This window comes from Dama dama, chromosome 20 (genome assembly GCF_033118175.1).
Source record: "Dama dama isolate Ldn47 chromosome 20, ASM3311817v1, whole genome shotgun sequence".
Classification (NCBI taxonomy): Eukaryota; Metazoa; Chordata; class Mammalia; order Artiodactyla; family Cervidae; genus Dama; species Dama dama.
Window position 1 is genome coordinate 50,898,877 of NC_083700.1, and position 26,182 is coordinate 50,925,058.

The window sequence follows — 26,182 nt, forward strand, 5'->3', positions numbered from 1 at the left end:
GCTCTTTCATTTTGGCTTTGCAAATAGAATTCTTAGAGTTATCAATGAAGCCTTGAAGAAACACAGGCATAATACATAGAAGGACCAGAAATGCAGATAACGTAGTGACTCCCTTAATATGATTTTCACAAAAGAAAATAAAGAGTAAACTTATACCCCAAAATACCTGTCTGAAAAGTGAAAGAATAAAATCTTGTCTCTAAAGTATGAAATGAATGTAAAATGACTGAAGTCATGTTATATTTTGCTTATTTGTTGCTGAAGTTCCAGAATCAGAGTTCTGCTTATTCCATTTAAACAAAGAAGTAAAACCTAGGAGTATTCCAACTTTACCTTGAGTTTTAGCAAGATTAGCTGTGGCATTCTTTGTCCTCTGCTGAGCTGTAGCACATCCATTGCCATTTCCTCTTTTTTTAAAAATTGCCTGTGGTACTGGATCACTGTATCCTTTGTTGGTGATCTTCTTTAGCACACTAAGAAAAATTATTTGTGTTCAGTATTACACTGAGACTCTGAAACATAATTTTTTAAAAGACCCATGCATGAAATATAGCTTTTTCCAACAGTGTAAATCAATTAAACTTCAATTTAAAAAAAAAGCAAAGTAAAAAATATCTCCTTTCTGAAAATAGAAAAAGTCATATGTTTGTAAGTGTTTAAGTTTATAAAACTATAGCTCAACTATGGGAAAGCAATGCATAATTAGGTGCCACAAGGATACATTATTCTTCTATCATTTTGTATAATAAGTTTTAAAGTATCATTATGTAAATATATTAAATTTTCTAAGGAAAAATATTTTAACAATATTTAGCTAGAAGTTAGTATATGATTGACTTCCAGAGAAAGTTAATGTCTAGGTAAAATAATGAAGACTTACCTGTTATGTGTATTAGATTCCTGTTCATGAGTGCTTTTTTTATTGGAAATTCCATTGGTATCTTTTGAAACAGGTCGAGATTTCATTGCTGTAAATGAAGATGAGTGAGTCATGAGACTGAACAATAAATATGTAATAATTATGTATAAATTCACTGGTAATACAGTATATAAAAAATTAAATGTTAGAGTGAGAAAAACTTTTCCCTCAGTTTGCATGAATATATGTAACTAAATTCTTTTTGGCATTTGAAACTAAATAAAAGTATCAGAGTGCTAAAACTCACCTACAGTGGAAGTTTTGATACCTTCTACACTGTTTTTCACAGTCTGTCCCCGAGAGTCACAAGAGGAAGGTTTATGACCAGAAAGCTTCTCTTTCATTGACCCATTTCCTTTTGGTTCATCCAGACGGTCAGTGGAAGTCAGTAACTCCATACTTGAATTTGTAGATCTGCTCGAGGGCCCTGCAGTTCGGAGGTGTGGAGAATCTTTGCCTGTCACTTTCTTCAAAGGCTTTGATTTGGCTTGCACATTTAAATTTCCAGTGAGTACCTTGGGTCTGGCACCTGTAATTTGCTCTTCCTGATTTCTCACTCCTTTTCCATTTCCTGAATTTTTCTGTTCATTTGCTGCTGCTGTTGCTGATCTTTCCACAGCTTGTCCAGGTGACAGGTTTGTTGATTTTGCATTATCACTGTTTTCCGTTTTGGGCTTTATGATAGCTTTGGGCTTTCCAGAAACATTTTTTCCCACAGTTTTTAATTCTTTTGTACTCTTGGATGCTGGTTTTGGATCCTTTTCCTTTAGATCATCATGCTTCAAAGTTTTATTTATAGAATTTCTATTAGTACCTGATGAATGTCCAGATGCTCCTAATCCATCAGATTTCATCTTCTGATGAGAAGAGAGATAACTCAGACACTCTTTCTTGTTACTTCCTCCAGAGGATTTGTTTTTTATAGCACCACAGTCAGAAACCTGTTTTCTTTGCTACAAAAAAGAAAAAAAAATACTTGGTATTTTGACAAAAGTCTTTGACACGTAATGCTTTATGTTTCAATAGCCAGTTTTGCAAAGAGGAAAAAGCAGCAAAATTCACATTATGATTTAGGGCCACTTAAAACTTGAATTATCTTGGATCACTTAAATGTGTCTTTGATCACCTTACCTTAATCAAATCTGAAATACAACAAACAATAATTAATAGGAAATTCTACTTTTAAAAAGGCATACTATTTAACTTTATGAAATTATGGTAGAGATGAACACTTAATGGTATTAGGATGCCTTGGGTAAATGATAGTATCCCACATTTTTTGAGGGCCCACTCCCAGGTTTTGTGCTAAAATGCTTTTCATATATCATCTCATTTATTCCTCACAACAATTCTCTTGCTGCTATCTCTATTTCTTAGACAAGAAACTGGGGGTTAAAGCAGGTATGTAATTTACCCAGGCCATGGGCTTCCCAGGTGATGCTAGTGCTAAAGAACCCACCTGCCAATGCAGGAGATGTAAGAGACACGGGTTCAGTATCCGGCTCAAGAAGATCTCCTGGAGGAGGGCATGGCAGCCCACTCCAGTATTCTTGCCTGGAAAATCCCATGGATAGGGAAGCCTGGCAGGCTATACAATTCATAGGGTCACAGAGAATCAGACATGACTGAAGCGACTTAGCATTCACATGCATGCACATGATGAAAAGGGGTTGAACTAGGACTTGAGCTCAAGATTTACTGCCTTAAGCAGGTAGCCATTATATGGTAAACTCTGAGGGACATTATAATGATTTTTCACCAAAAATTCTCTCTTCAATCCTATATACCGAATGCAGAAACTTTATCACTGAATATTTAGTCCTCTGGAGGCAAGGGCCAGAGGGAAGCTCCTGGGAAATAACACATTGACATTTGAAAAGTTTGGTTTTGGGGGAAGGGAAAAGCAAAAAAAAAAAAAAAAAAAAACCCAAACCCATAAATACCGCCCACAGCATCTTAATACAGTATTGGTTGTCTGGAGAAAATAAAAGGGGTCCTAAAAACAAATAAAATAGGTAAAAAGAGGAAAATAGAAGGGCACTAAATTCAATTCATCTACTTTATCATTTTTGTTAGAACCAACCTTGTATGGAAGGGAATATAACTGGTATGAATTATAGAATAAAATTTTAAGAATATATTGCCATTTTTTATGTAAATACTGCCCCCCCTCCTTTGGAAGGCTGTTATGAGACTGTAGAGGTATGAGGTAGAACCTGTGCTGTCATTTTCTTTGATCCCTTAGCACCATGCCCATCACACACCGGGTACTCAAAGAACATGTGATGACGGTTATCAACCTTGAGCATATATTGATATACAGTTCAGGGTCTAGTTATTTCTAAATATAGAAAGCTTCTATTTACAATGAAAATTTGTTTAAGATAAAAATAACATATAGGTAAGGTAAGTGTGTGTTTATATTCACACACACATACATACATACATAAATAATAAATAAGCTAGTTAAGTTTAGCAAAAAGCAAGATATAAAGAATAATTAGATTCTTATTCTAACTTTGCTTCTAACTGAAGAAAAAAATTTCAGATATTTAAGAACTCATTATTAACGTCTCTGGGCCTCAGATTATGCATATTTAGGGGTAGAGACTGGTCCCATTCAGCGGAGTGTACTAGGATTCTGTGTAATGTAAATTTCAAATAGGCTTGGTCCTCGCTTTTTGTTTTCTTGATCAAATCTTAGCTCAAAAAATAAATTTCTCTATTTTTAGTACTTAAGACCAGGAAGACTCTGATATTAGATCTCTTCCCACCTTTAAAACTAATCTTACAAAAAAAAAAAAAAAAAAAAACTAATCTTACTTAATTTACTCTATCCTTGAGTCTATCTATTTTAAAGTATTTATATAGTATATGGAGTAACTATACTCCTTTAGAAATTTCACCATTAACATTGCATGGTAAGAATTCAATGTATATACATTTTTAGACAATCTGTGATTTATAGTTACAAAGTTAACATATGTTTCTTATATACAATTGACCAATTAGGAATGGTCAGCACATGGTAAAGAAAAAGAGTAATCCTCTAAGGCCTTCCTCTTAGACACACTTTCAGGTGTAGTGCTATTCCTTTACATTGTTGTTACTATATTTTAACTTTTTAAATGATGGAGCTAGTATGTTATAAAATAGACTTAGGAAAATAGTCCAGGAGGTATACTAGCAAAAAGCTACAGTGTCCCACAGTTTTTCACCCAAGACATTTACACCTTGACCTCTGCCACAGCCATGAGAGCTACTGGTTGTGGCTTGGAGTTGTATGAGTTCCTAGCTACTAGCTGATAAGGAGGAAAAGGTTTTCTATTCCATTCTTGCAAGGGCAATATATTCTTTGCATTTCAAACTGGAACTCTCAGTGTATGTCTTCATATCATTGGAATGCATGTCTAGGTTAGGATAATTTTGTATTTCACATATACTAAGTTAGCTAGACTGAAACTCTAACCATCATTAATAATGTGTGTGTATGTGTGTGTATGTGTAAATGTGCTAAAAAACAAATAACATAAAACTTACCATCTTAATTATTTTTAAGTGGGCAGTACAGTCAGGCTGACTATATATGCCTTGCTGTGCAGCAAACCTCTAGAACTTTATCACCTTGCAAAACTGAAACTTCATCCTCATTGAACAATTATTCCCCTTTGCTTTGTCTCCCAGACCCTGGCAGCCACCATTTTACTTTGTTTTTAAGAGTTTGACTATTTTAGTTACCTCATATAAGTACACCAAGTAACTTTTAAAGTGAACACAACTGTACTCTTGATGTTAATTTCCTTTTTCACATCAAAAATACCTTATGTGGATTAAAATCTTAGTTTAGAGAAAACTGGGACAACTAAAATCTTTTCAAGAAGTAGGTTAATTAGAAAAATAGACATGGAAATAGATTTAGAATTCTGGACAATTTCTGATCTGGAATAGTTCCAATATGCTAGTTGCCAAAGAAGTTTTCAAGGAAATAAAACAGGTAGACAATATTTCACTTTCCATGTCAACTAGATATAAAAAATGCATATCACTTAAAAATTTTAAACTGTTAAAATTTACTTGATTTAAAAGAGACTCAAAATTATTTCCATCCAGGAACAGCTTTAGTTAATGAATAAATTTTTAAAAATTATTCTGAAATATAAAATAATAAAATTTAAATTATTTTTCATCTGGGCTTATAAAACTGTAAAAGTTTACCTGAGAGCTACTGAATATAGGCTTTTTGCCAAGTCTTCGGTCATCACCTTTGTCAAATGCAGCTGTAGGGGAAAAAAAGCAATTTATTTTTATAGGAAGCACTCTTATTACCACAGAAGTAAAGGGATAATAATATATCAGCAGAAAATGGTTACATTTTGATGGAAATAATGTTTAAAAAGCTGAAACCAATCTAATATACTAAATAACTATCTGCTTTAGAAGTTATCTTAAAGAAATTTATTTTGAATCTTATTTTCTTGTTCCTATGGATTTTATGTTATTAAAATTAATACATGAGAAACATATAGCCTTGTGGAAAAGACTTGTACATTTACAAAAACCTAGAATTTTCTCAAGTTGTAAAATTTTAGAGATAACTTACTTTTAGCTGGTTTTCCAAATTTAAAAAAATTACAGATTGTGGCAAATGTAATATTTTATAAACCATCAAATATGAGAAAATTTCTATGCTAAAAAATATAAAAGCACTGTTAAAATTTTCTAATTTTGCAGGTATGTCAGGAGGAAAGAGTAAAGAGAAAAAAATAAGGTTTTGTTGAAAATAAAACACGAGACAATCCTTAAACTTATATCATTCTTTTTAGAATTATATAAAAATTCATTTTATAGATTTAGGTTTATATGGGAATTATTGGGAACCAAGTTGATGTTCTTCAAATAAGAATTTAAATGACGTCAGAGAAAAATATAGGAATAATGATACAAGAGCTATAAATATAGTTTAGCTAATGGATTTCTTCCTTTTGAAGGTCATGTAGCTTTAAAATATATTTTGAAGAAACACATATAATTTCCAAATTTATTTTTATTAAAACAGTTGATGAAAAATACATTAAATTATCTGTAATTCTACCATACACCTTCTACTATCTCTGTTTTATAGGAATTATGTTATAAGGCAAAGCAGGTTCCTAGAAATAGCATTACAAGGACTAGTTTGTGCTCAGCAAATGACTGCACAAAAATATACAGGCAGAAATTAATATAAGATTTCTCCTAAAGATCAGTAACTCAAACTAGAACATAAGAAATGTAATAAAAATGAGAACTCCCCCCCCAAAAAAAGAGAACCCAGAATTACTCCTTTATCTGGAATTTACCAATGCAGTAATTATGCATAGGTCAGTACTCATTATAATTCAACATATGTAAGATTTTAAAAATCATTTTTACACTGATGTAGTAGATTGAAAAGTTCTTTTTGACAAATTAGTTGGAATGCCAATAACATTCTGTTGTAGATATGTGTATATAAGTGTGTGTATTTACATGTATTTTATATTAGCACTCTGCAGAACTAAGATAAAGGAGATTGTTTGGGACCCAACTTAACTATGAAATCCTTTAAAAAACGGAGAAAAGCAAAGTTTACTCTCAAACAGAAGAGAGTTGACTTGACACCTACGTATGGAATGCTGCTATTATTTTTTCACACTGAATCATACAGATGAACTGTCATCTAAAAATCAGTACAGAAATAGTCACAGGAAAAAAATTCCAATTTCTAAAGACCTTCTCATGACTTTTGTTGTTTCATAGATTTTGTTGTTTTATTATTTTGTTGGATTTCTTTGCAAAGTATTCCTGAAATCACATTTAGCTACACTAGCATGTTATACTCCTAAAACAAGACAGAGCAAATCATATTCTGACTAAACCATTAAAGAATTTAATATATCCATGTATTATCAAGAATATATCACATATGTCTTCCATGTTTTATAGTACAGAAATGTTTGCTTCATAAAATACAGTCTCTTAAAATGTTTTAAAAAATAAACTTACTGAATCTGTCAATATTTTTCCTAAGGTACCTGCTTTAATCCAAAAATAGTCATGAAGCCATTTTTAGTTCCACACCCTCAATTTTCTATTGTAACATTTGAACACATTCTGAGCAGTATACCTCCTTTGTTTAATGCTAATACTTCAAATGGTACCTATTAAATGTCAAAGACCACTGTGCAGCTCCTGAGGGACACTCTGCAATAGCACACATCATATCACTGAACCAATCGATTGTGAAATAAAGCCATCTAATCTAAGCAAAACCACAAGAAAGGGTATCTTATGCAAAAGAAGATAGAAAAGCTTTATGGAAAAATATATTTTGAAAGGGAGAGAAAGTATGTTTGGTAATCTGTTCTGTATGGGTTACATTTTCTATACTTCTAATCTCTCTACGAGAATGCTTTTAAGCAAATTTGCTAGAACACTTGCTAATACAAAGTAGAATTATATATGTATGTATAAAGAAAATGAGTTTCAGTTTCGAAGAACAAAAATAAAACATGATTTATTAAACTGCCCAAACACACTATCACTAGTTTCAATCAGCAGGCTATTATCGAACAGAAGTAAATAAACGTTAACCCTACCACTTATTGGAATTCCTTTAAAATATCCCTTGTCACAATTATAGGAATAAAAAATCTCAAGGCTAACATACCTGCTTGGATTTTCTGTTGATCATCTGTGCTCATCAGCTTCCAGCTTTCTGTGTGACGAACAGCATAGAAAGACTGAACCAGGAAGATCCACAGCTTATCACGCAGAGCCTGGATCTTGCACGTAAAACCCTGTGTTCAGGCAACAAATCAGCAGCTGGTGAGAGAGCCACATTGTCATAGCAACCAGTCATTATTCCTTTCCGAATCTACTTACTCCTAAGCTAGATCAATGATGTCATCACTTAGATTTTTAAGATCGTAGGGTACAAGTTATTTATGAAGGCTACTCTTCAACAACAGAATTTTATAGTGAACATGAACCTTATGCTTTCAGTCTTGTCCTTTTAACCAAACACTGTTTTAAACTACCAATAACCTTTATATAAATACCGTCCACATCCTTTTCAAATCAACTATGACATTACAAGGTCAAATACCCTATGCAGTAATAATAAATATGATGACGATTTTTTGTCATTCTTGTTGAACAAATTGTCAATATTTGCAATTAGCTTATTTATTACCATTCATGAACTGTTTAAAAATAAAATATATTTTAATTTTTCTTTTTCCCAGTCAACCCAACTTTAAATGATTTTATTCTTAAGACAAAAAGGAATTAAAAAATATATTGTAAAATTAAAAGACCCTGATGATTAAAACTCTAAAACATTCTTTAAAATTCTTTAAGTTTTATATTAGGAAATTTAATGGAGTGATTGGGAAGAAATACTAAAGTTAGGCTGTACCAATTAATATTGCTACCAAACTATGCTTAGAATTAGCCAAACTTCTAAATTTCTAGACTCCTATAATTATAGTAAGTCCATTTAGAGGTAAATGAAATTTTTAAAATTATGCATTACAAGAAATTCCAAATATACATAAAACTACAGACTATAACCAACCCTCAGGTATCAAACACTTAGTTTTAATGAATCATGCAACATTTAAAATATGTATATATTTTAAATCCTATGACACTTTAAATATTCTATCATTTTGATTAATTTTTATGACATTTAATACCATTTCTTTTGTACTGTCAGAGTTCAGTAATGTGTCCAGAGCCATAAGAAGCGAGCAACTATTCTCCGTGGTAATGTTTTCTTCAACAGCTTTTAAAATTTTGTCCAACAGATCAGATGTGCTACTCATTGCTTGTGACTATAAAACACAGAAATTGACATTTAATAGGAATATGTGTAAGAAACATGGAAGTCTGGCATAACATCTGGCCATTATCATAACTGGCTTTATAAATTCAATCAAAAATCATATTTCTTCTGTTAATATAATAATAATTATTATAATAATAAATATTATGCTAACCCCTTTCCTCTGTTTAAAATATCTGCGTGTGCACACACCCACACACTAAGAGCCAAAACAGTGCTAAGACAGAGCCTAGAAATGAGTAATAAAAGTCCGTTAGTAACAAAACTTAGAGAATGTGGGGCCCAGTAAGACGGAGAATTTTGCATGGACCATAATTGTATTACTGCTCCAAACAACATCTTTATGACTTCAATTTCTAAAGTACGGCTTAGCTGATTGAGGACTGGAGTTGGCTAGAGTTACATTGTGCCTTGCCAGGGCACTCCAACCTGTCCCCTCCTCCCTTCATTATCTTATGTATGAGCCAAAAATCCTGTCCATCACTGCCCTAAATCCTAGGCAAACATGCCATCTGGTATGGAATTTACTTATGTCATACTAATTTAATCAAAAGGAACCTGCATTTGAAAACTCTTACATAATTATAATCAAAACACAAAGATGGGACTAAATGTAGGATATAATTTTAGACATAGTACCTGTAAGAGAAGAGCAAAATTTTCACTTTGAATGATCTTGGAGAAATTTTCTATAATAAATGCAATACATTCTTCTTGGAGCTGAGATGCCATGATCAATGCTGACTCTGTCCACTTCACTCTGGGTAAAGTGACGATTAGCCTGTCACTTTCCATCAGAAGAAAAGCAGCATTCTTATCATTCTTATAATTTTGAAAATATTGGAGGAAAAAGTTAGATTACTGCTCATAAAAAAAAACTTTCCAAGCAAATTAAATACTTTTGTTTTCTTGTGATACTTCCTGTAAAAATCCCAAATTCCAGATAGCTAATATCTTTGTCATTAGCTTTATATATTTATTCATTTATTCAAAATTATCCTAAAGGGCAAACTTTGAGCTGGAAACAAATCACGTTTAAAGCATAGTTAAACGAAACATGAGAGCAAAGTTACAAAATAACTACAAAGAAAAGCCTGACTTCCCTGAGATTTTTCACTACTGAATTAATTTTTGTGCTTACAGATATTCACAGCTGCATGGCGATACACTGACACAGTATTATTTCTTTTCTGACTATAAAATACATATTCTTTATTATAAATTTAGAAAGGGTAAAAATTACTTCTAAACCCAAGTGACTTGCTCCTTCCTTTCTAATTAGGTAAGATTCTTCTTTTTACATTTTATTTATTTAATAATGATTCATTTTTACACCATAGGAAAGAATATTAAGAATACTTATCTCTATGAAAAAATGGAATGACACTTCACAAATACCATGTGCTCCAAGGAAAAGGAAAAAATGGCAACTTATAAATTACTGTATTTTATTCATGTTTCATTTTTAATTCTTAAACAATCCTTAGGACATAGCTATTTACTGAATAAATAGTTATCTGATCAATTGTAGTAGACTGAAAAACATGGCCACAAATTCATTGTAGCTCAGTTCTTCAAGAGGTGGACTTGACTCCTCATCCCTTGATTCTGAACTAGCTAGTTTACTTGCTGGCACAAACAAAGATATTGTGCAAGTTTCAGAGCCTAGACCTCAAATATCCTTGCAGCCTGTATCTTTACCCTCTTGGTTCTGGGACCACAAAGCCAAAAAGAAGCCCAGCAAGAAAGACCAAGGGTGCAGGAGGCCCAGCCTCCAACTTGGCCATCAGCTGAAAGCTGCCTCAGGACTAAACTCTGGCAAGATACGCAAAAAAAATCACCCAGTTGACTCACAGAGAATTCAGTTCAGTTCAGTTCAGTTCATTCAGTCGTGTCCAACTCTTTGCGACCCCATGAACCACAGCATGCCAGGCCTCCCTGTCCATCACCAACCCCCGGAGTTCACCCAAACTCATGTACATTGAGTTGGTGATGCCATCCAACCATCTCATCCTCTGTCATCCCCTTCTCCTGCTTTCAATCTTTCCCAGCATCAGGGTCTTTTCAAATGAGTCAGCTCTTTGCATCAGGTGGCCAAAGTATTGAAGTCTCAGCTTCAACATCAGTCCTTCCAATGAACACCCAGGACTGATCTCCTTTAGGATGGACTGGTTGGATCTCCTTGCAGTCCAAGGGACTCTCAAGAGTCTTCTCCAACACCACACCTCAAAAGCATCAATTTTTCGGCGCTCAGCTTTCTTAATAGTCCAACTCTCATATTCATACATGACCACTGGAAAAACCATAGCCTTGACTAGACAGACCTTTGTTGGCAAAGTAAAGTCTCTGCTTTTTAATATGCTGTCTAGGTTGGTCATAACTTTCCTTCCAAGGAGTAAGCGTTTTTTAATTTCATGGCTGCAGTCACTATCTGCAGTGATTTTGGAGCCCCCCAAAATAAAATCAGCCACTGTTTCTACTGTTTCCCCATCTATTTGCCATGAAGTGATGGGACCAGATGCCATGATCTTAGTTTTCTAAATGTCGAGTTTTAAGCCAATTTTTTCACTCTCCTCTTTCACTTTCACCAAGAAGCCTTTTAATTCCTCTTCGCTTTCTGTCGTCAGGGTGATGTCTTCTTCGTATCCGAGGTTATTGCTATTTCTCCCGGCAATCTTGATTCCAGCTTGTGCTTCTTCCAGCTCAGCGTTTCTCATGATGTACTCTGTATATAAGTTAAATAAGCAGGGGGACAATATATACCCTTTTCCTATTTGGAACCAGTCTGTTGTTCCATGTCCAATTCTAACTGTTGCTTCCTGACCTGCATAATAGGTTTCTCAAGAGGAGAATAAATTATATCAATAGTTTAAAGCCACTTAGTTTTGGGGTGATTTGCTACACAGCAATAAATAACTAGAAAACCTGGAAAATTTCCCCGGTCTCTTCACCTACATCAGATTCCTTTTATACATGTCATCAGAGAACCTGTCCCTTCTCTTTAGAGCATTTACTTTATTTGTAATTTTTCAATGATGAAATACCTATTTGATTAATACTCATCTCTCTCACCAGGCTGTATGTTTACTGAATGTGAAACCATGTTCATTTTGCCTCATCATTGTATCCACAGGGCCTAGTATAGAACAGGGTCATAGCGACACTCAAATGTTTATTGATCTCTAAGCACATCAGAGGCTTAGAGTCTGTAAGTGAATTCTTAAGATAAATTAAGTTAAAGCTCTGAACATCAAAACTTTAAAAATTTCACCCATTTAGCAAGAATTCTTTCAAAACATATATTTCCCCTACTTTATTTGAGTAAAAAAAAATTGTAATATGCTATAATTCAAGTCTTTAAAAATTTACATATTTATTATAATTTACTGTTATCCTTTCCTCCTCTGGTGACTTCCTGAGTAATTGTGTAATTACTAAGAGTTTTAGGCAATAAACCAAATTTGTTCTACTATAGGGACTGTTCTAGTATTAGAGACAAGTATAGATAATTCAAATAAACTTGGCAGGTATCTATGAAATGCTTAGTATATTCATAATATTATGTGCTCTGACAGTAATCTTTCTAAAAAATATAGATGTATAGTTGTCATAATTTAGCTTGAAATTTATTGGAAAACTAAAATATGGACATAAATGATAACAGATGGTATGTCATCTTATTCCATACTGATCTGAATGTATAATAACATTAAATGTTAAGAGTAGCTTGAAGTTCAAAGAAGGAAGGAAATGTAATATACTTCTAGAGCAAACATAAGATTTTAAATTCAATAGTTACCACATGGTTCAAACTTCAACAATATATACAAGGCATTACTAAGAAGTCTCCCACTCCTTCCTGTCCTGAGCCACCTATTTTCCCTTGTCCCAATCACTATTATTTATTTTCTGTATTTTTCCAGAGTTACCTTATGTATAACAAATAAAAAAGGTAATTTTTCCCTCATTTTGCTCAAATGGAGGCATTAATATGCACAGTACTCTGTACTTGCTTTTATACTGAGCGCACACCTTGAATATTTTTGTTATCAGAATATAAAGAGCCTTATTATTATTTCAACATCTACAGAACAGTCCCTAATATGGATATAAGATACAACCAGTCCTCTACTTGTAGATATTTATGTTGTTTTCAGTTTTTGCTATTACAATGTTGTAATGAAGAACCATGTAGATAACATTATTTCACATGAAAGTGAGTATATCTATGGGATAAACTTAATATGCTGGGTCAATATTGCTGGATCAATACGTGTCCAACTCTTTGTGACCCCATGGACTGTAGCCTACCACGCTCCTCCGTCCATGGGATTTTCCAGGCAAGAGTACTGGAGTGGGGTACCATTGCCTTCTCCAAGTCTTATCGAGGAACTGCCTAATAACTGAGCCTAAGGAAGAGGCTTGGATGCCAGTGATCCCAAGAGAGTGAAATAGGGAAGGAGAGAGAGTCAATGGAAGGGTATGTTTCCTAGCTCCTTGCTAACAAAAGTGTGATCCACAATACCCATCACCTGAAGCTTGTTAGAAATGCAGAATCTCAGGCTCCACCCCTGACTTACTGATTTAGAATCTACATTTGACCAAGACTCTGAAGTGGTTTTTTTTGGCCATGCCATGCTGCGTACAGGATCTCAGCTCCCCAACCAGGGATTGAACCCTGTGCTCCTTGCAGTGGAAGCATGAAGTCCTAACCACTGGACCACCAAGGAATTCCTGATCCTGTTTGTATATAAAGTTTGAGAAGCAATGATATATAGCAATTGTTGCAGGCAACAGGGGATCAGTCTTGCTGGGTATCCCCTGAAGAGCTACAGATAATACAATTTGAATTATTCACCTGATCCAAGGGCTAGATCAGGGATATACTTAATCACTGGTTCCCGTCTCCTGTTGGTCAAGGTTTGTGCCCTGGGATATTCCCTTTCACTTCCAGGTTTGCGTAACTGGGGGTGCCCAGGGTGGAGCAGCAGTGAAGCCTCAGAACAGAAAGTAAGAAGTGTGTGTGATGTGGATGAGGACAGTGTCGTCAGGTTACACCCACGTGCAGCTGCATGCTGCAGCAATGGCTGGAGCACACACATGGGTCAAGAGGACATGAGGTGGGGCACCAGAAGGATATAAAACATTGCTAGCACATATTCAACGGAGTGCTGTTTTCCAAACTGTAGTTTTCTCCCCTAGCAACCTAGAGCAATGTATTTAGTGGCTTACAATCAGCATTAGAAAACAAGAAAGAGAAAGGAGAAAAATATAAAATATCAGAACATCATATTTAATATGGTATGTATTCACTTTTGAAACTTGTTTCAGTTCTACATGTGTGAGTGTACTGGGTTATAATATAAAAAGAACTTGCTCTGGGTCAGTCAAAAAAGTTTGAAAAACACAGCAAAAGTTGTGCCAATATATTCCCTTCCCAGGAATGGAGTACTGCTTTCCTACATCCTTGTTAAAATAGTAAAAATTTCCTTTTTTTTGGTCTCCTACTAAAATGTATTGATAGAAAATGGTCTGACACTGTAATTTTTTTTTTTTTAATTTATTTATTTGGTTGCACTGGGTCTTAGTTGCAGCATGTGGGATCTAGTTCCCTGACTAGTGATTGAACCTGGGTCCCCTGCATTGGGAGCATGGAGTCATAGCCACTGGACCACCAGGAAAGTCGAGACACTGTAATTTTAGTGTCCATTTCTCTTAAATGAAGTTGAGGACAGTTCATCAAACAACCGGCATTTGTATTTGTTTTGTGAATTGCCTAATCTTTTTTTTTAAAATTTATTTTTATTTATTTTTTTTATTAGTTGGAGGCTAATTACTTCACAACATTTCAGTGGGTTTTGTCATACATTGATATGAATCAGCCATAGATTTACATGTATTCCCCATCCCGATCCCCCCTCCCACCTCCCTCTCCACCCGATTTCTCTGGGTCTTCCCAGTGCACTAGCATGTATACTATCTATGGTAAAACAGATCACCAGCCCAGGTGGGATGCATGAGACAAGTGAATTACCTAATCTTATCCTACATTTAGCTATTTTAAAAAAATTGACCAGTAGGAACTCTCTATAAAAGAAAAATTAGAGTAAGAGTATGATATAAACTGTCTTTTGCCTTTTGATTTTGTAGAGGATGAGATGGTTGGATGGCATCACCGACTCAATGGACATGAGTTTGAGTAGACTCTGGGAGTTGGTGATGGACAGGGAGGCCTGGCAAGCTGCAGTCCATGGGGTCGCAAAGAGTAGGACACGACTGAGCGACTGAACTGAACTGATGATAATTTTTACTATATAGAAATTTTGCATTTTTATGGAACTAAGTTATTTTATAGCTTCTAAATTTTGTATCCTCACTGCCCTGATGAGGTTATAAACTAATTCTTCCAGGGCTTACTGTAGTATTTTAATGGCCTCATCTTTACTTTCAAATCTTTGATCCATTTGGCATGTATACCGGCATGCCAAGATGTGATGTATAGATCCAGCTTTTTTGCAGCAAACTTCCTGGTTGTTGTCCTAACATCATATACTGAATAAACACTATGACTCATACTATTTAATTCTTTTGATACTGTGTCAATTAAATAGCCTTCAGTTATCTTTTGGTCTTAGGATTAACAGCATTTTATATATATATGTGTGTGTGTGTATATACACACACACACACACACAACCACAACTTCAGTTTTACCCCAGTAACTATTTTTGTTTCAATTTTTCTATATTTAAGAATGATTCATAATTTGCTTTTTTAAAAAAAGGCTTAAACAAAACATTTGAAACTGAAAATTTAATCATGCTTTGAAATAGCTCAAGTAATCAGAAGCCCTAACTAACACCTTTCTCTTTCTACTCATTTCTCTACCCTGCTGTCTCTTCTTCCCCAAAGCAATAGTTTGTACTTGGTAGGAGGGAGCAGCCACTTCTTACTGAACTGCAGCAGAGTGACCAAGAAGTCCCTCATATTAAAATTAAAAAAAAATTCTCCATAAATAGTCCAGAGCAGCACTTTCTTACCTCCACTGGTATATGACAGTGTTGGGCATATTACTGATACAGTAATGTCCCTGCCATTGAACTGCATTAGAGCCAAAGAAAAGAAAACCGCTCAGTTAACCTTTCATTTTTTTGGATAACATATTTTAAATTTTAATTTGAAAAAATTAAAAACATTATATTTTTATTTAAAAAAGCAAATATATTTTATCTACATAATAATATATGAAGAATACATTAAGGTTTGAATATCCACAAAGAAAGACAGAATTTTACATTTTCATTGTAATCACCATGATGTCAAAAGGCTTTTAATCATATGGAATGTTTGGTTGTTCTGATGCTCATTTTTAATATGTCTTAAAAGGAAAAATCAAGGATTTACAAAGCTTACAAGAAACTGATTAGAGCTATAAAACCAACATAAAATATTGTAGGAGAGGGAGAGGCATAGTATGAAGAGCTTATTCTTCAAATACACTTACCACTTGTTTAAAAAAAAACTTCTTGAGACAGTCAGTTAAGATCCCTCCCAATCTGGCCTTAGCCTCTCCCCAGACTCATCTTCTCTCATTATTTCAGTTACAACAGAATATTGGCACTGCTTGGTCTCTAGGGCCCTGCTCACATTTTAAAATTCTGTCAGGAATGCCCTAACATACTTTTTAATTTTGAAATTGTCCTCTCTCTTCAGGTTCATCTCATGTTACTTCTATCCTCCTAATCAGAATCAATTGTTTTTTACTTCTGTGATTCCATGTATATACCTGAATTATAAATTATACTTATTCATTTATTTACCAATCAACATATACCAAGTACCTACAATGTGCTAGGCATTGCCCTAAGGCTGGAGCTACAAAGGTAAATTAGACTCACATGGAACTTAATGTTCATATTCATCATAGTCTAACTTGTACTTTGCATTGTTATTTAAGTGACTATTCTTCCAGAGATTTGTGCGTTCCTTGAAGTCAGGGCCCACACTTCCAAAAAAAGCTTCTTTGCCCATGTTGAACATCTATTATATTACCTTTAGAATGGCAGCAATTGGTTTTAATACCTAGCTTTGTCATTTAATGACACTGTGAATGTGAATAAAGCATTTACCTTTCTGATTCGTTTTTTCATATATAAAATGGAGGTAATAGTACCCATGTTATACATAATTTCAAAAAATAAAAAGTATACTTTGAACCATAGAGGTCCTTTAAAAATCCACTAAATAATAATAATAGTTGCAATAGTAATAAATGACATTTTCACTTGTATTGAACTGAATTACAACTGGGCCATTTATTTGCCTTCATGAATAGAGATTAACTATTCAATGACTAAAAAAGCTAATGCAAAATCAGTCTGTTCAATTCAGTCGCTCAGTTTTGTCACTCTTTGCCGCCCCATGGACTGCAGCATGACAGGCTTCCCTGTCCATCACCAACCCCTACAGCTTGCTCAAACTCATGTCCATTGAGTTGGTGATGCCATCCAACCACCTCATCCTCTGTCATCCCCTTCTCCTCCTGTCTTCAATCTTTCCCAGCATCAGAGTCTTTTCCAATGAGTCAGTTCTTTGCATCAGGTGGCCAAAGTACTGGAGCTTTAGCTTCACCATCAGTCCTTCCAATGAATATTCAGGATTGATTTCCTTTAGGATGGACTGGTTGGATCTCCTTGCAGTTCAACGGACTCTCAAGAGTCTTCTCCAACACCACCATTCAAAAGCATCAATTCTTTGGTGCTCAGCCTTCTTTATAGTCCAACTCTCACATCCATGCATGACTACTGGAAAAACCATAGCTTTGACTAGATGGATCTTTGTTGGACAACAAAAGTAATGTCTCTGCTTTTTAATATTCTGTCTACCTAGGTCATAGCTTTTCTTCAAGGAGCAAGCATCTTTTAATTTCATGGCTGCAGTCACCATCTGCAGTGATTTTGGAGCCCCAAAATAAAGTCTGTCACTGTTTCCATTGTTTCACCGTCTATTTGCCATGAAGTGATGGGACCAGATGCCATGACCTTAGGTTTTTGAATGTTGAGCTGTAAGCCAGATTTTTCACTCTCCTCTTTCACTTTCATCAAGAGGCTCTTTAGTTCTTCACTGTCTGCCATAAGGTTAGTGTCATCTGCATATCTGAGGTTATTGATATTTCTCCCGGCAATCTTGACTCCAGCTTGTGTTTTATTTCCAGCCCAGCATTTTGCATTTTAACTCTGCATAGAAGTTAAATAAGCAGGGTGACAATATATAGCCATGACCTACTCCTTTCCCGATTTAGAACCAGTCTATGCTTTCATGTCCAGTTGCTTCTTGACCTGCATACAGATTTCTCAGGAGGCAGGTCAGGTGGTCTGGTATTCCCATCTCTTTCAGAATTTTCCACAGTTTGTTGTGACCCACACAGTCAAAGGCTTTGGCATAGTCAATAAAGCAGAAGTAGATGTTTTTCTGGAACTCTCTTACATTTTCAGTGATCCAAAGGATGTTCGCAATTTGATCTCTGGTTCCTCTGGCTTTTCTAAATCCAGCTTGAACATCTGGAAGTTCACAGTTTCATGGACTGTTGAAGCCTGGCTTGGAGAATTTTGAGCATTCCTTTGCTAGCAAGTGAGATGAGTACAACTGTGTAGTAGTTTGAACATTCTTTGGCATTGCCTTTCTTTGAGATTGGAATGAAAACTGATCTTTTCCAGTTCTGTGGCCACTGCTGAGTTTTCCAAATTTGCTGGCATATTGAGTGCAGCACTTTCACAGCATCATCTTTTAGGATTTGAAATAGCTCAAAAATAGTTCTTGTTTTTTTTAAAACAACATGGCGGAGTAGGAGGACATGCACTTATCTTCTGCGAGAACTCCAAAATTACACCTCGCTGCTGAACAATCATCAATAGGAAAATGTTGGATCCCACCAAAAGAAGATACCACATGTCCAAGGGCAAAGTAGAAGGCCCAGCAAGACGGTAGGAGGGGTGAAATCGTGTTTAGAATCAAACCCCATACCCACCAGAGACGCTCGGAGGGCTCAAACAAAACCTTGTGTGTAACAGGACCCAGAGACCCCACAGAGACTGAGCCAGAGCTGCCTTTGAGTGTCTGAATGTCTTCTGTGGTGGTACGGGTCAGCAGTGGCCTGCCGCAGGGGCAGGAGCTCTGGGGGCAGCAGACCTGGATCACACAGCATGTGGCAAAAGCCCTCTTGGAGGAGGTTGCCATTAACCCCACCACAGAGCCGCTGAGCAGAAGACCCACAAGCTGCAGAACAATTATACTAAATAATGCAAAGCAGTAAGTAACAAAACTAAAAAGTCCTTCATCACCATAAAAACAGATTTAGATTTATTTTTTACAGTGGTATCTCACCAGCTGATGGCCTAAACTTATTTCCCTAGTGAGATCTAGATATCATCTTCTATGTAACCCAGTATAACATACTGTTCATGGTTCAACAGAGAAACAGAACCACTAGGAGGTATATATATATTTATATATATAAAGTATTATTAAAGGGATTTGACCATATGCTATTATGGGAGCTGGCTGAGCAATCTTTGTATATGATGGTGTGGTTTGAAGTCCACAGGGAAAGCAGTTGAGAAGGGATGATGGAGGGGTAAGGACAAGCTAACACCGAAGAGCAAGCTATAACCCACATGGATGGGCTCATTTCAGGTCTCATTGCCTCCAACCTGGATGCAATGAATGTCCTTCGGGAGATGCTAGAGCCCTTCATCACAGAGCAAAACATGTCCCTGGCCCAGGGGTAAGAGAAAGCAAAGAAGATAGGGAGCAAAGTGAAGCAGTGCAAAGAAGGCAATTCTGGGAAGCACAGTTCATCCCAACCAAGCTGACATACTGCAGAGACACCACAGTCCATCCCTTGTTAAATAGGCACCCACACAATTTCTTTAAATCATAGTTAACTCCTAAATGGAGACAAAAAGTCGTGCTAAAGACTGACAAATACAACTATACAACAAATATGCTAACCCTTTCCCTAAAATAGGATACAAAATCTCTTGTTTTGTCTTTGGGTGATGTTCACATTCTTCAAACTGATCCAAACTCCCCCTTGGTATCCTGAGATACCAAGATATATAAAATTAACAATTATCAACATGTCTTATATTAAATGGTAGGGAAATGAGACAGTGGGGAAAAAAAATACTTGGTTAATATATACAGAAACATTCATATAAAAAGGGGAAATGAGGATTTCCCTGGTGGTTAAAAATCCTCCTGCCAATGCAGGGGACACGAATTCAATCCCTGGTCTGGGAAGATTCCACATGCCTAGCAGCAATTAAGCCTGTGTGCCACAACTACTGCGCCTGTGCTCCAGAGCCCATGAGCAGCAACCACTGAGCCCAAGAACTTAGAGCCCGTGCTCTGCAACGAGAGAAGCCACTGCAGTAGGAAGCCCAGGCACCACAACTAAAGAGCAGCCCCACTCACCACAACTAGAGGAAGCCCACATGTAGCAATGGAGACCCAGCACGGGCAAAACCAGCGGGGGGAAGTGAATACGTTTATATCACAACTACTACGGTGCTCATGTCTGTACCTGGCCACGTGGTCACACCTAGTGTTTGTAACTACCTTTTCCCACAACCAGTCCATGTTTCCTTTGCCCTCAACAAGTACCTATTTAAAGGTACTATGCTATTTATAGCTCTTTTATCTGGTAAGGTGGCCCAAGCTTTTATTCCTGAAGTGCTGTTTAAATTGGGGTTTTTAACTGATTTAATCCCAGGACAGGGGAGTACTGAATTCCAGATGTACTCTTCCTTACCCACATTATGGAGCATCAACCCAATTCTTCCCTAATAGGCTCAATCTAACAATAATTCCTCTTCTCTACCTGTTGATTTACAAAGTGGCCATAAGGAGGCAGTCCCAACTTCCACTTCAATGGTATCATGTGTGTCCTCAGGTAGAAGCATTCATTTCTTTGGAACTGAGACCTCTAGACCAGCAGATCCTAAAGTTTCAGAGATGGGAAGCAAAAGTTTTGATAATGGATCACTAGGAATAATTACATGGGAAGCCACTTTCACTTCCACACCTTGACTTCTGACTTGTGAATCCTAGTTATGTCAAGAAATAGCACAATAAGCAAAGAACTGATTTAGAGCATATACAACCTCCTGGAGGACACTGCCCCAATCCTACGAGGCTCTGCCACCCAGCTGCACTGTAACCAAGTCTTCAAAAGGCCATTCTTCCATTTTCTCAAGCCAGCTGCTTCAGGGTGACAGGGCGATGGTGGGACAGGTGAAACTAGTAAACACGGGCCCACTGCTGTATTTCATTTGCTGTGAAGTGAGCTCTTTAGTCAGAAGTGAGGCTGTGTAGAATAGTATGGTGGTGAAAAAGGCAATAAGGCCATGCAGAGCAGTTTTACTAGAAACACTGTGAGTAAGGAAGGCAAATCTATATCCAGAGAAAATGTCCATTACACTAAGAACAAGGCACTGCCTTTTCCATGATGAAGGAACGTGATCCAATGTAGTTAATCTGCCACCTCTTGGAGAATGGTGCCACTGTTTCAGTCTTATACCCTAACCCACCTTAGTAAGTGGAGGTCCATATTACTGAGCCAATGCCCCCTGCCCCTTTTGTTCATCAACCAATATATACTTTCTAGTCATTGTGCTTTTCTCTGATTGAATTCTCCATTTGGTATGGAGGAACAGTCTTAAAGACAGGTTCTATGAATTGGTTCTGGGTTATCTGGAATTGGTTCTTTCATCTTGCTTTTGTAACACAATTTTACTTTTGTATTTAAAACACTGAGAAAGTACTTATATAAAACTGAGTAAACTTTTTGATGACAAACACAAAGTATTCAGGTTATACTTACTAAAGAATGAATCAACATATTAAAACAACTTTTCTGAATCTCAGGAGGTAGATTTGCAAAGCTTCTCTCAGACCAAAACCTTGCAAAGTGCTTTACAATCCACCTATTGAAAATCAAAGAATCTCAAGTTAAAGAAATGAAAATATTTTTCATTATAATATTCAATAACATTTTGGTTATCAATGATATAAATAAATATGATATGATATAAAATTTAAATATGTATGTTTTAACTAACACTAACAGTTAATTTTGTGAGTGCTGTAATGGACTTAAGTATGTTTCCTTTTCTGTAAACACATATTTTAAACCCACTTTGGGTTATGTGCATGGATTTTAACATAAGTAACCATGGTTCAGCTAAAAAAGTCGATCCCAAGCATCTTGAGTAATATCTAAGTCAATACTTCTTCTCAATTGTTGTAACTAGTAGAGCATTAAGCTATTTACATTGTGCTCAAGAAAATACGCCAAGTTTAAAATTTCCCAGAAACTTAGGAGAATGGAAGAACAAAATCCCTAAATCAATAGTATCAGTGCTACTTCAGATTACTTACTTCATGCAGTCAGCAAAAAGACTTTCCACTCCAACTGAATGAGCAATAATCAGGCATTCTAATATAGATGCCAATCTTCTGGAAACAGGCTAAAATTGACAGAAAACACTACAATTACTCTCTTTCAACTTATAAGGCTAAAAGTATTTGGTTCATAAAAATGATCTGATTTATATACCTAAACTACAGAATAAATATATGTGATACAAAAGTATTTATTCTTCTAAAATCAAGTAGCACTGATAACCTTTAGTTTTTATAGCATTTGAGTTCTTTTAGCTGCCAGGATGCACAGTTTTTATTCTAATTTCTTTCAGCATAAATATTTTCTAGACTAAATGTGGTAGAATAATTCCTAGCACATCACACTTAAACAAAACCATACGGTCTAATCTGCTTCCTAAAGTAGAAATATAAGTACATGTGCAATGGGAGATCCTACACTGATCTCAGGCAAAATGACAGAATTTAATTAGATCGTGATTATATGAACATATTTTAAAAAGTACATATACAGAAGTAATGAACTAAAACAATAAATAAATAAAATGTAGATACAAGTATAGAAAAACTCACTGCTCTTGGTGTTAAACCTCAATCAGTCAGTTTAGATCAGTTCAGTTGCTAAGTCATGTCCAACTCTTTGTGAACCCGTGGATTACAGCACGACAGGCTTCCCTGTCCATCACCAATTCCTGGAGCTTGCTCAAACACAAGTCCATTGAGTTGGTGCTGGCATCCAACCACCTCATCCTTTGTCATACCCTTCTCCTCAGCCTTCAATCCTTCCCAGAATAAGGGTCTTTTCAAATGAGTCAGTTCTTCACATCAGGTGGCCAAAGTACTGGAGCTTCAGTTTCAGCATCAGTCCTTCCAAAGAATATTCAGGACTGATTTCCTTTAGGATGGACTGGTTGGATCTCCTTGCAGTCCAAGGGACTCTCAAGAGTCTTCTCCAACACCACAGTTCAAAAGCATCAATTTTTCGGTGCTCAGCTTTCTTTATAGTCCAACTCTCATATCTATACATGACTACTGAAAAAACCATAGCTTTGACTAGATGGACCTCTGTTGGCAAAGTAATATCTCTGCTTTTTAATATGCTGTCTAGGTTGGTCATAGCTTTTCTTCCAAGGAGCAAGCGTCTTTTAATTTCATGGCTGCAGTCATACCTGTAGTGATTTTGGAGCCCCCAAAAATAAAGTCTGTCACTGTTTCCATTGTTTCCCCATCTATTTGCCACGAAGTGATGGGACCAGACGCCATGCTTTTAGTTTTCTGCATGTTGAGCTTTAGGCCAGCTTTTTCACTCTCCTATTTCACTTTCATCAAGAGGCTCTTTAGTCCTTCTTCACTTTCTGCCATAAGGGTGGTGTCATCTGCATATCTGAAGTTATTGATATTTCTCCTGGCAATCTTGATTCCAGCTTGTGTTTTATTTCCAGCCCAGCATTTTGCATTTTAACTCTGTATAGAAGTTAAATAAGCAGGGTGACAATATACAACCTTGATGTACTCCTTTCCCAATTTGGAACCAGTCTGTTATTCCATGTCCAGCTCTAACTGTTGCTTCTTGACCTGCATACAGATTTCTCAAGAGGCAGGTCAGGTGGTCTGGTATTCCCACCTCTTGAAGAATTTTCCAGTTTGTTGTGATCTACATAGTCAAAGGCTTTGGCATAGTCAATAGAGCAGAAGTAGATGTTTTTCAGGAACTCCCTTGCTTTTTGAATGATCCAACGGATGTTCACAATTTGATCTCTGCTTCCTCTGCCTTTTCTAAATCCAGCTTGAACATCTGGAAGTTCACAGTTCACACACTGTTGAAGCCTGGCTTGGAGAATTTTGAGCATTCCTTTGCTAGCATGTGAGATGAGTGCAACTGTCTGGTAGTTTGAACATTCTTTGGTATTGCCTTTCTTTGGGATTAGAATGAAAACTGACCTTTTCCAGTCCTGTGGCCACTGCTGAGTTTCCAAATTTGCTGGCATATTGAGTGCAGCACTTTACAGCATCATCTTTTAGGATTTGAAATAGTTCAACTGGAATTCCATCACTTCCACTAGCTTTGTTCGTAGTGATGCTTCCTAAGGCCCACTTGACTTCACATTCCTGGATATCCGGCTCTAGGTGAGTGATCATACCATTGTGGTTATCTGGGTCATGAATATCTTTTTTGTATAGTTCTTCTGTGTATTCTTGCTACCTCTCCTTACTATCTTCTGCTTCTGTTGGGTCTGTATCGTTTCTGTCCTTTATTGTGACCATCTTTTTATGAAATGTTCACTTGGTATCTCTAATTTTCTTGAAGAGATCTCTAGTCTTTCCCATCCTATTGTTTTCCTCTATTTCTTTACAATGATCACTGAGGAAGGCTTTCTTATCTCTCCTTGCTGTTCTTTGGAACTCTGCATTCAAATGGGTATATCTTTCCCTTTCTCCTTTGCCTTTGCCTTCTCTTCTTTTTTTTTTTTTTTTAATCTGCCTGCCAATGTAGAGGACATGGGTTTGACCCCTAGTCTGGTAAGATCCCACCTGTGGCAGGGGAATTAAGCCTCTGTGCCATAACTACTGAAGCCCTTGCACCTAGAGCCCCGGCTTTCCAATGAGAAGCCTGTGCACCGCAACTAGAAAGTAGCCACCGCCCCCACTGCAACTAGAGAAACCCACATACAGCAACAAAGACCCAGTGCAGCCAAAAATAAAATTAAGTAGTTAACTTAAAAGGAGCTTGCAATGATGGGCCATATCTCCTCCCCTTAAAAAAAAATGCTCAGACAATTTGATACAATAGCATTTCTCAGATCTGATGGAAGGTATCCTTTGGGCACGGAGAAAGACGTAATTAAATAAGAACTGCAATCAAGATAATGAGTGTCAACTGAAAACACTTTAGGAGGGGCACCAGTGAGAAGCACTTCAGCGCCCATGCTGTAGCAGACACTCCAACACAGTGTCCTTCTTCCCCACCCTTCAGAGAATCAGAAACTGAGGGTTTGAGAGGGTGAAGCACTGTCCCAAGAGCCCAGAGCTGAGCCATGATGGAGCCAGAGGTGTGGGACCATGATCCCAGCAGTGTGCGCACGGAGCCCGGCACTCATACTGAGTGGGACATTCCTGAATGGAGGGTGTCTCCCCGCCTCGAAAGGTTGATGCTGAACCACGAAAGACGCCGGGATTCTTGGCCTCCGGAGGAGAAGAATTCAATCCAGGGCCAGAGACAAGGCTTGATCGCTCAGAGCTTTTGTGTAATAAAGTCTTATTAAAGTATAAAAGAGAGAAAGCTTCTGACATAGACATCAGAAGGGGCAGAAAGAGTGCCACCCTCGCTCTGCCTTCTCTTCTACAGCTATTTGTAAGGCCTCCTCAGACAACCATTTTGCCTTTTTGCATTTCTTTTTCTTGGGGATGGTCTTGGTCACTGCCTCCTGTACAATGTCACAAACCTCCGCCCATATTCTTCAGGCACTCTATCAGATCTAATCCCTTGCATCTATTTGTCACTTCCACTGTATAATTGTAAGGGATTTGATTTAAGTTACAGTTGAATGGTAAGCCTAAATATGTGCTACATATTGCCTGTGCCATGTATTTTCAGGTTTTGGACTATGTTCCTAAGCACATCTATAGGGGTGTATACAATTTAGTTTCTCTTTGTACACATTCACTAGTTGTGATCTGAATTTATACACTTAATAAAGACCAGCAATCAGCCAATTTGTATATATAGTCTCTAAATATGTACTTCTGAAGATACTGTGCACTCAGAGAAAGGCAAAAGCTTCTTCAGAAATGCCTCCACCATCAGTTCAGTTCCAACTCTTTGCAACCCTATGGATTGCAGCTTTCCTGTCCATCACCAACTCCTGGAGCTTGCTCAATTTCATGTTCATCAAGTTGGTGATGCCATCCAACCATCTCATCTTCTGTCATCCCCTTCTCCTCCTGCCTTCAAT

The 26,182-nt window shown here is 36.6% G+C and overlaps 1 protein-coding gene across 12 annotated transcripts in view; it reads right to left on the reverse strand.

The window, feature by feature from the left end:
* BTBD8 (BTB domain containing 8) overlaps window positions 1-26,182 on the reverse strand; it is a 93,523-nt gene that overhangs the window by 5,842 nt on the left and 61,499 nt on the right. For 10 of the 12 annotated variants that reach the window (XM_061121387.1, XM_061121389.1, XM_061121391.1 and 7 more), the window contains 9 exons: window positions 22,227-22,315; window positions 21,670-21,772; window positions 9,426-9,608; window positions 8,638-8,775; window positions 7,608-7,737; window positions 5,135-5,196; window positions 1,167-1,872; window positions 881-968; window positions 334-473 (listed from right to left, as the gene is read on the reverse strand). In XM_061121387.1, coding sequence (XP_060977370.1) covers window positions 334-473; window positions 881-968; window positions 1,167-1,872; window positions 5,135-5,196; window positions 7,608-7,737; window positions 8,638-8,775; window positions 9,426-9,608; window positions 21,670-21,772; window positions 22,227-22,315 — 1,639 coding nt within the window. Of the gene's footprint in view, window positions 1-333; window positions 474-880; window positions 969-1,166; window positions 1,873-5,134; window positions 5,197-7,607; window positions 7,738-8,637; window positions 8,776-9,425; window positions 9,609-20,667; window positions 20,788-21,669; window positions 21,773-22,226; window positions 22,316-26,182 lie in introns of those variants that run through there. The other 2 variants (XM_061121390.1, XM_061121398.1) reach the window with 2 other exon arrangements.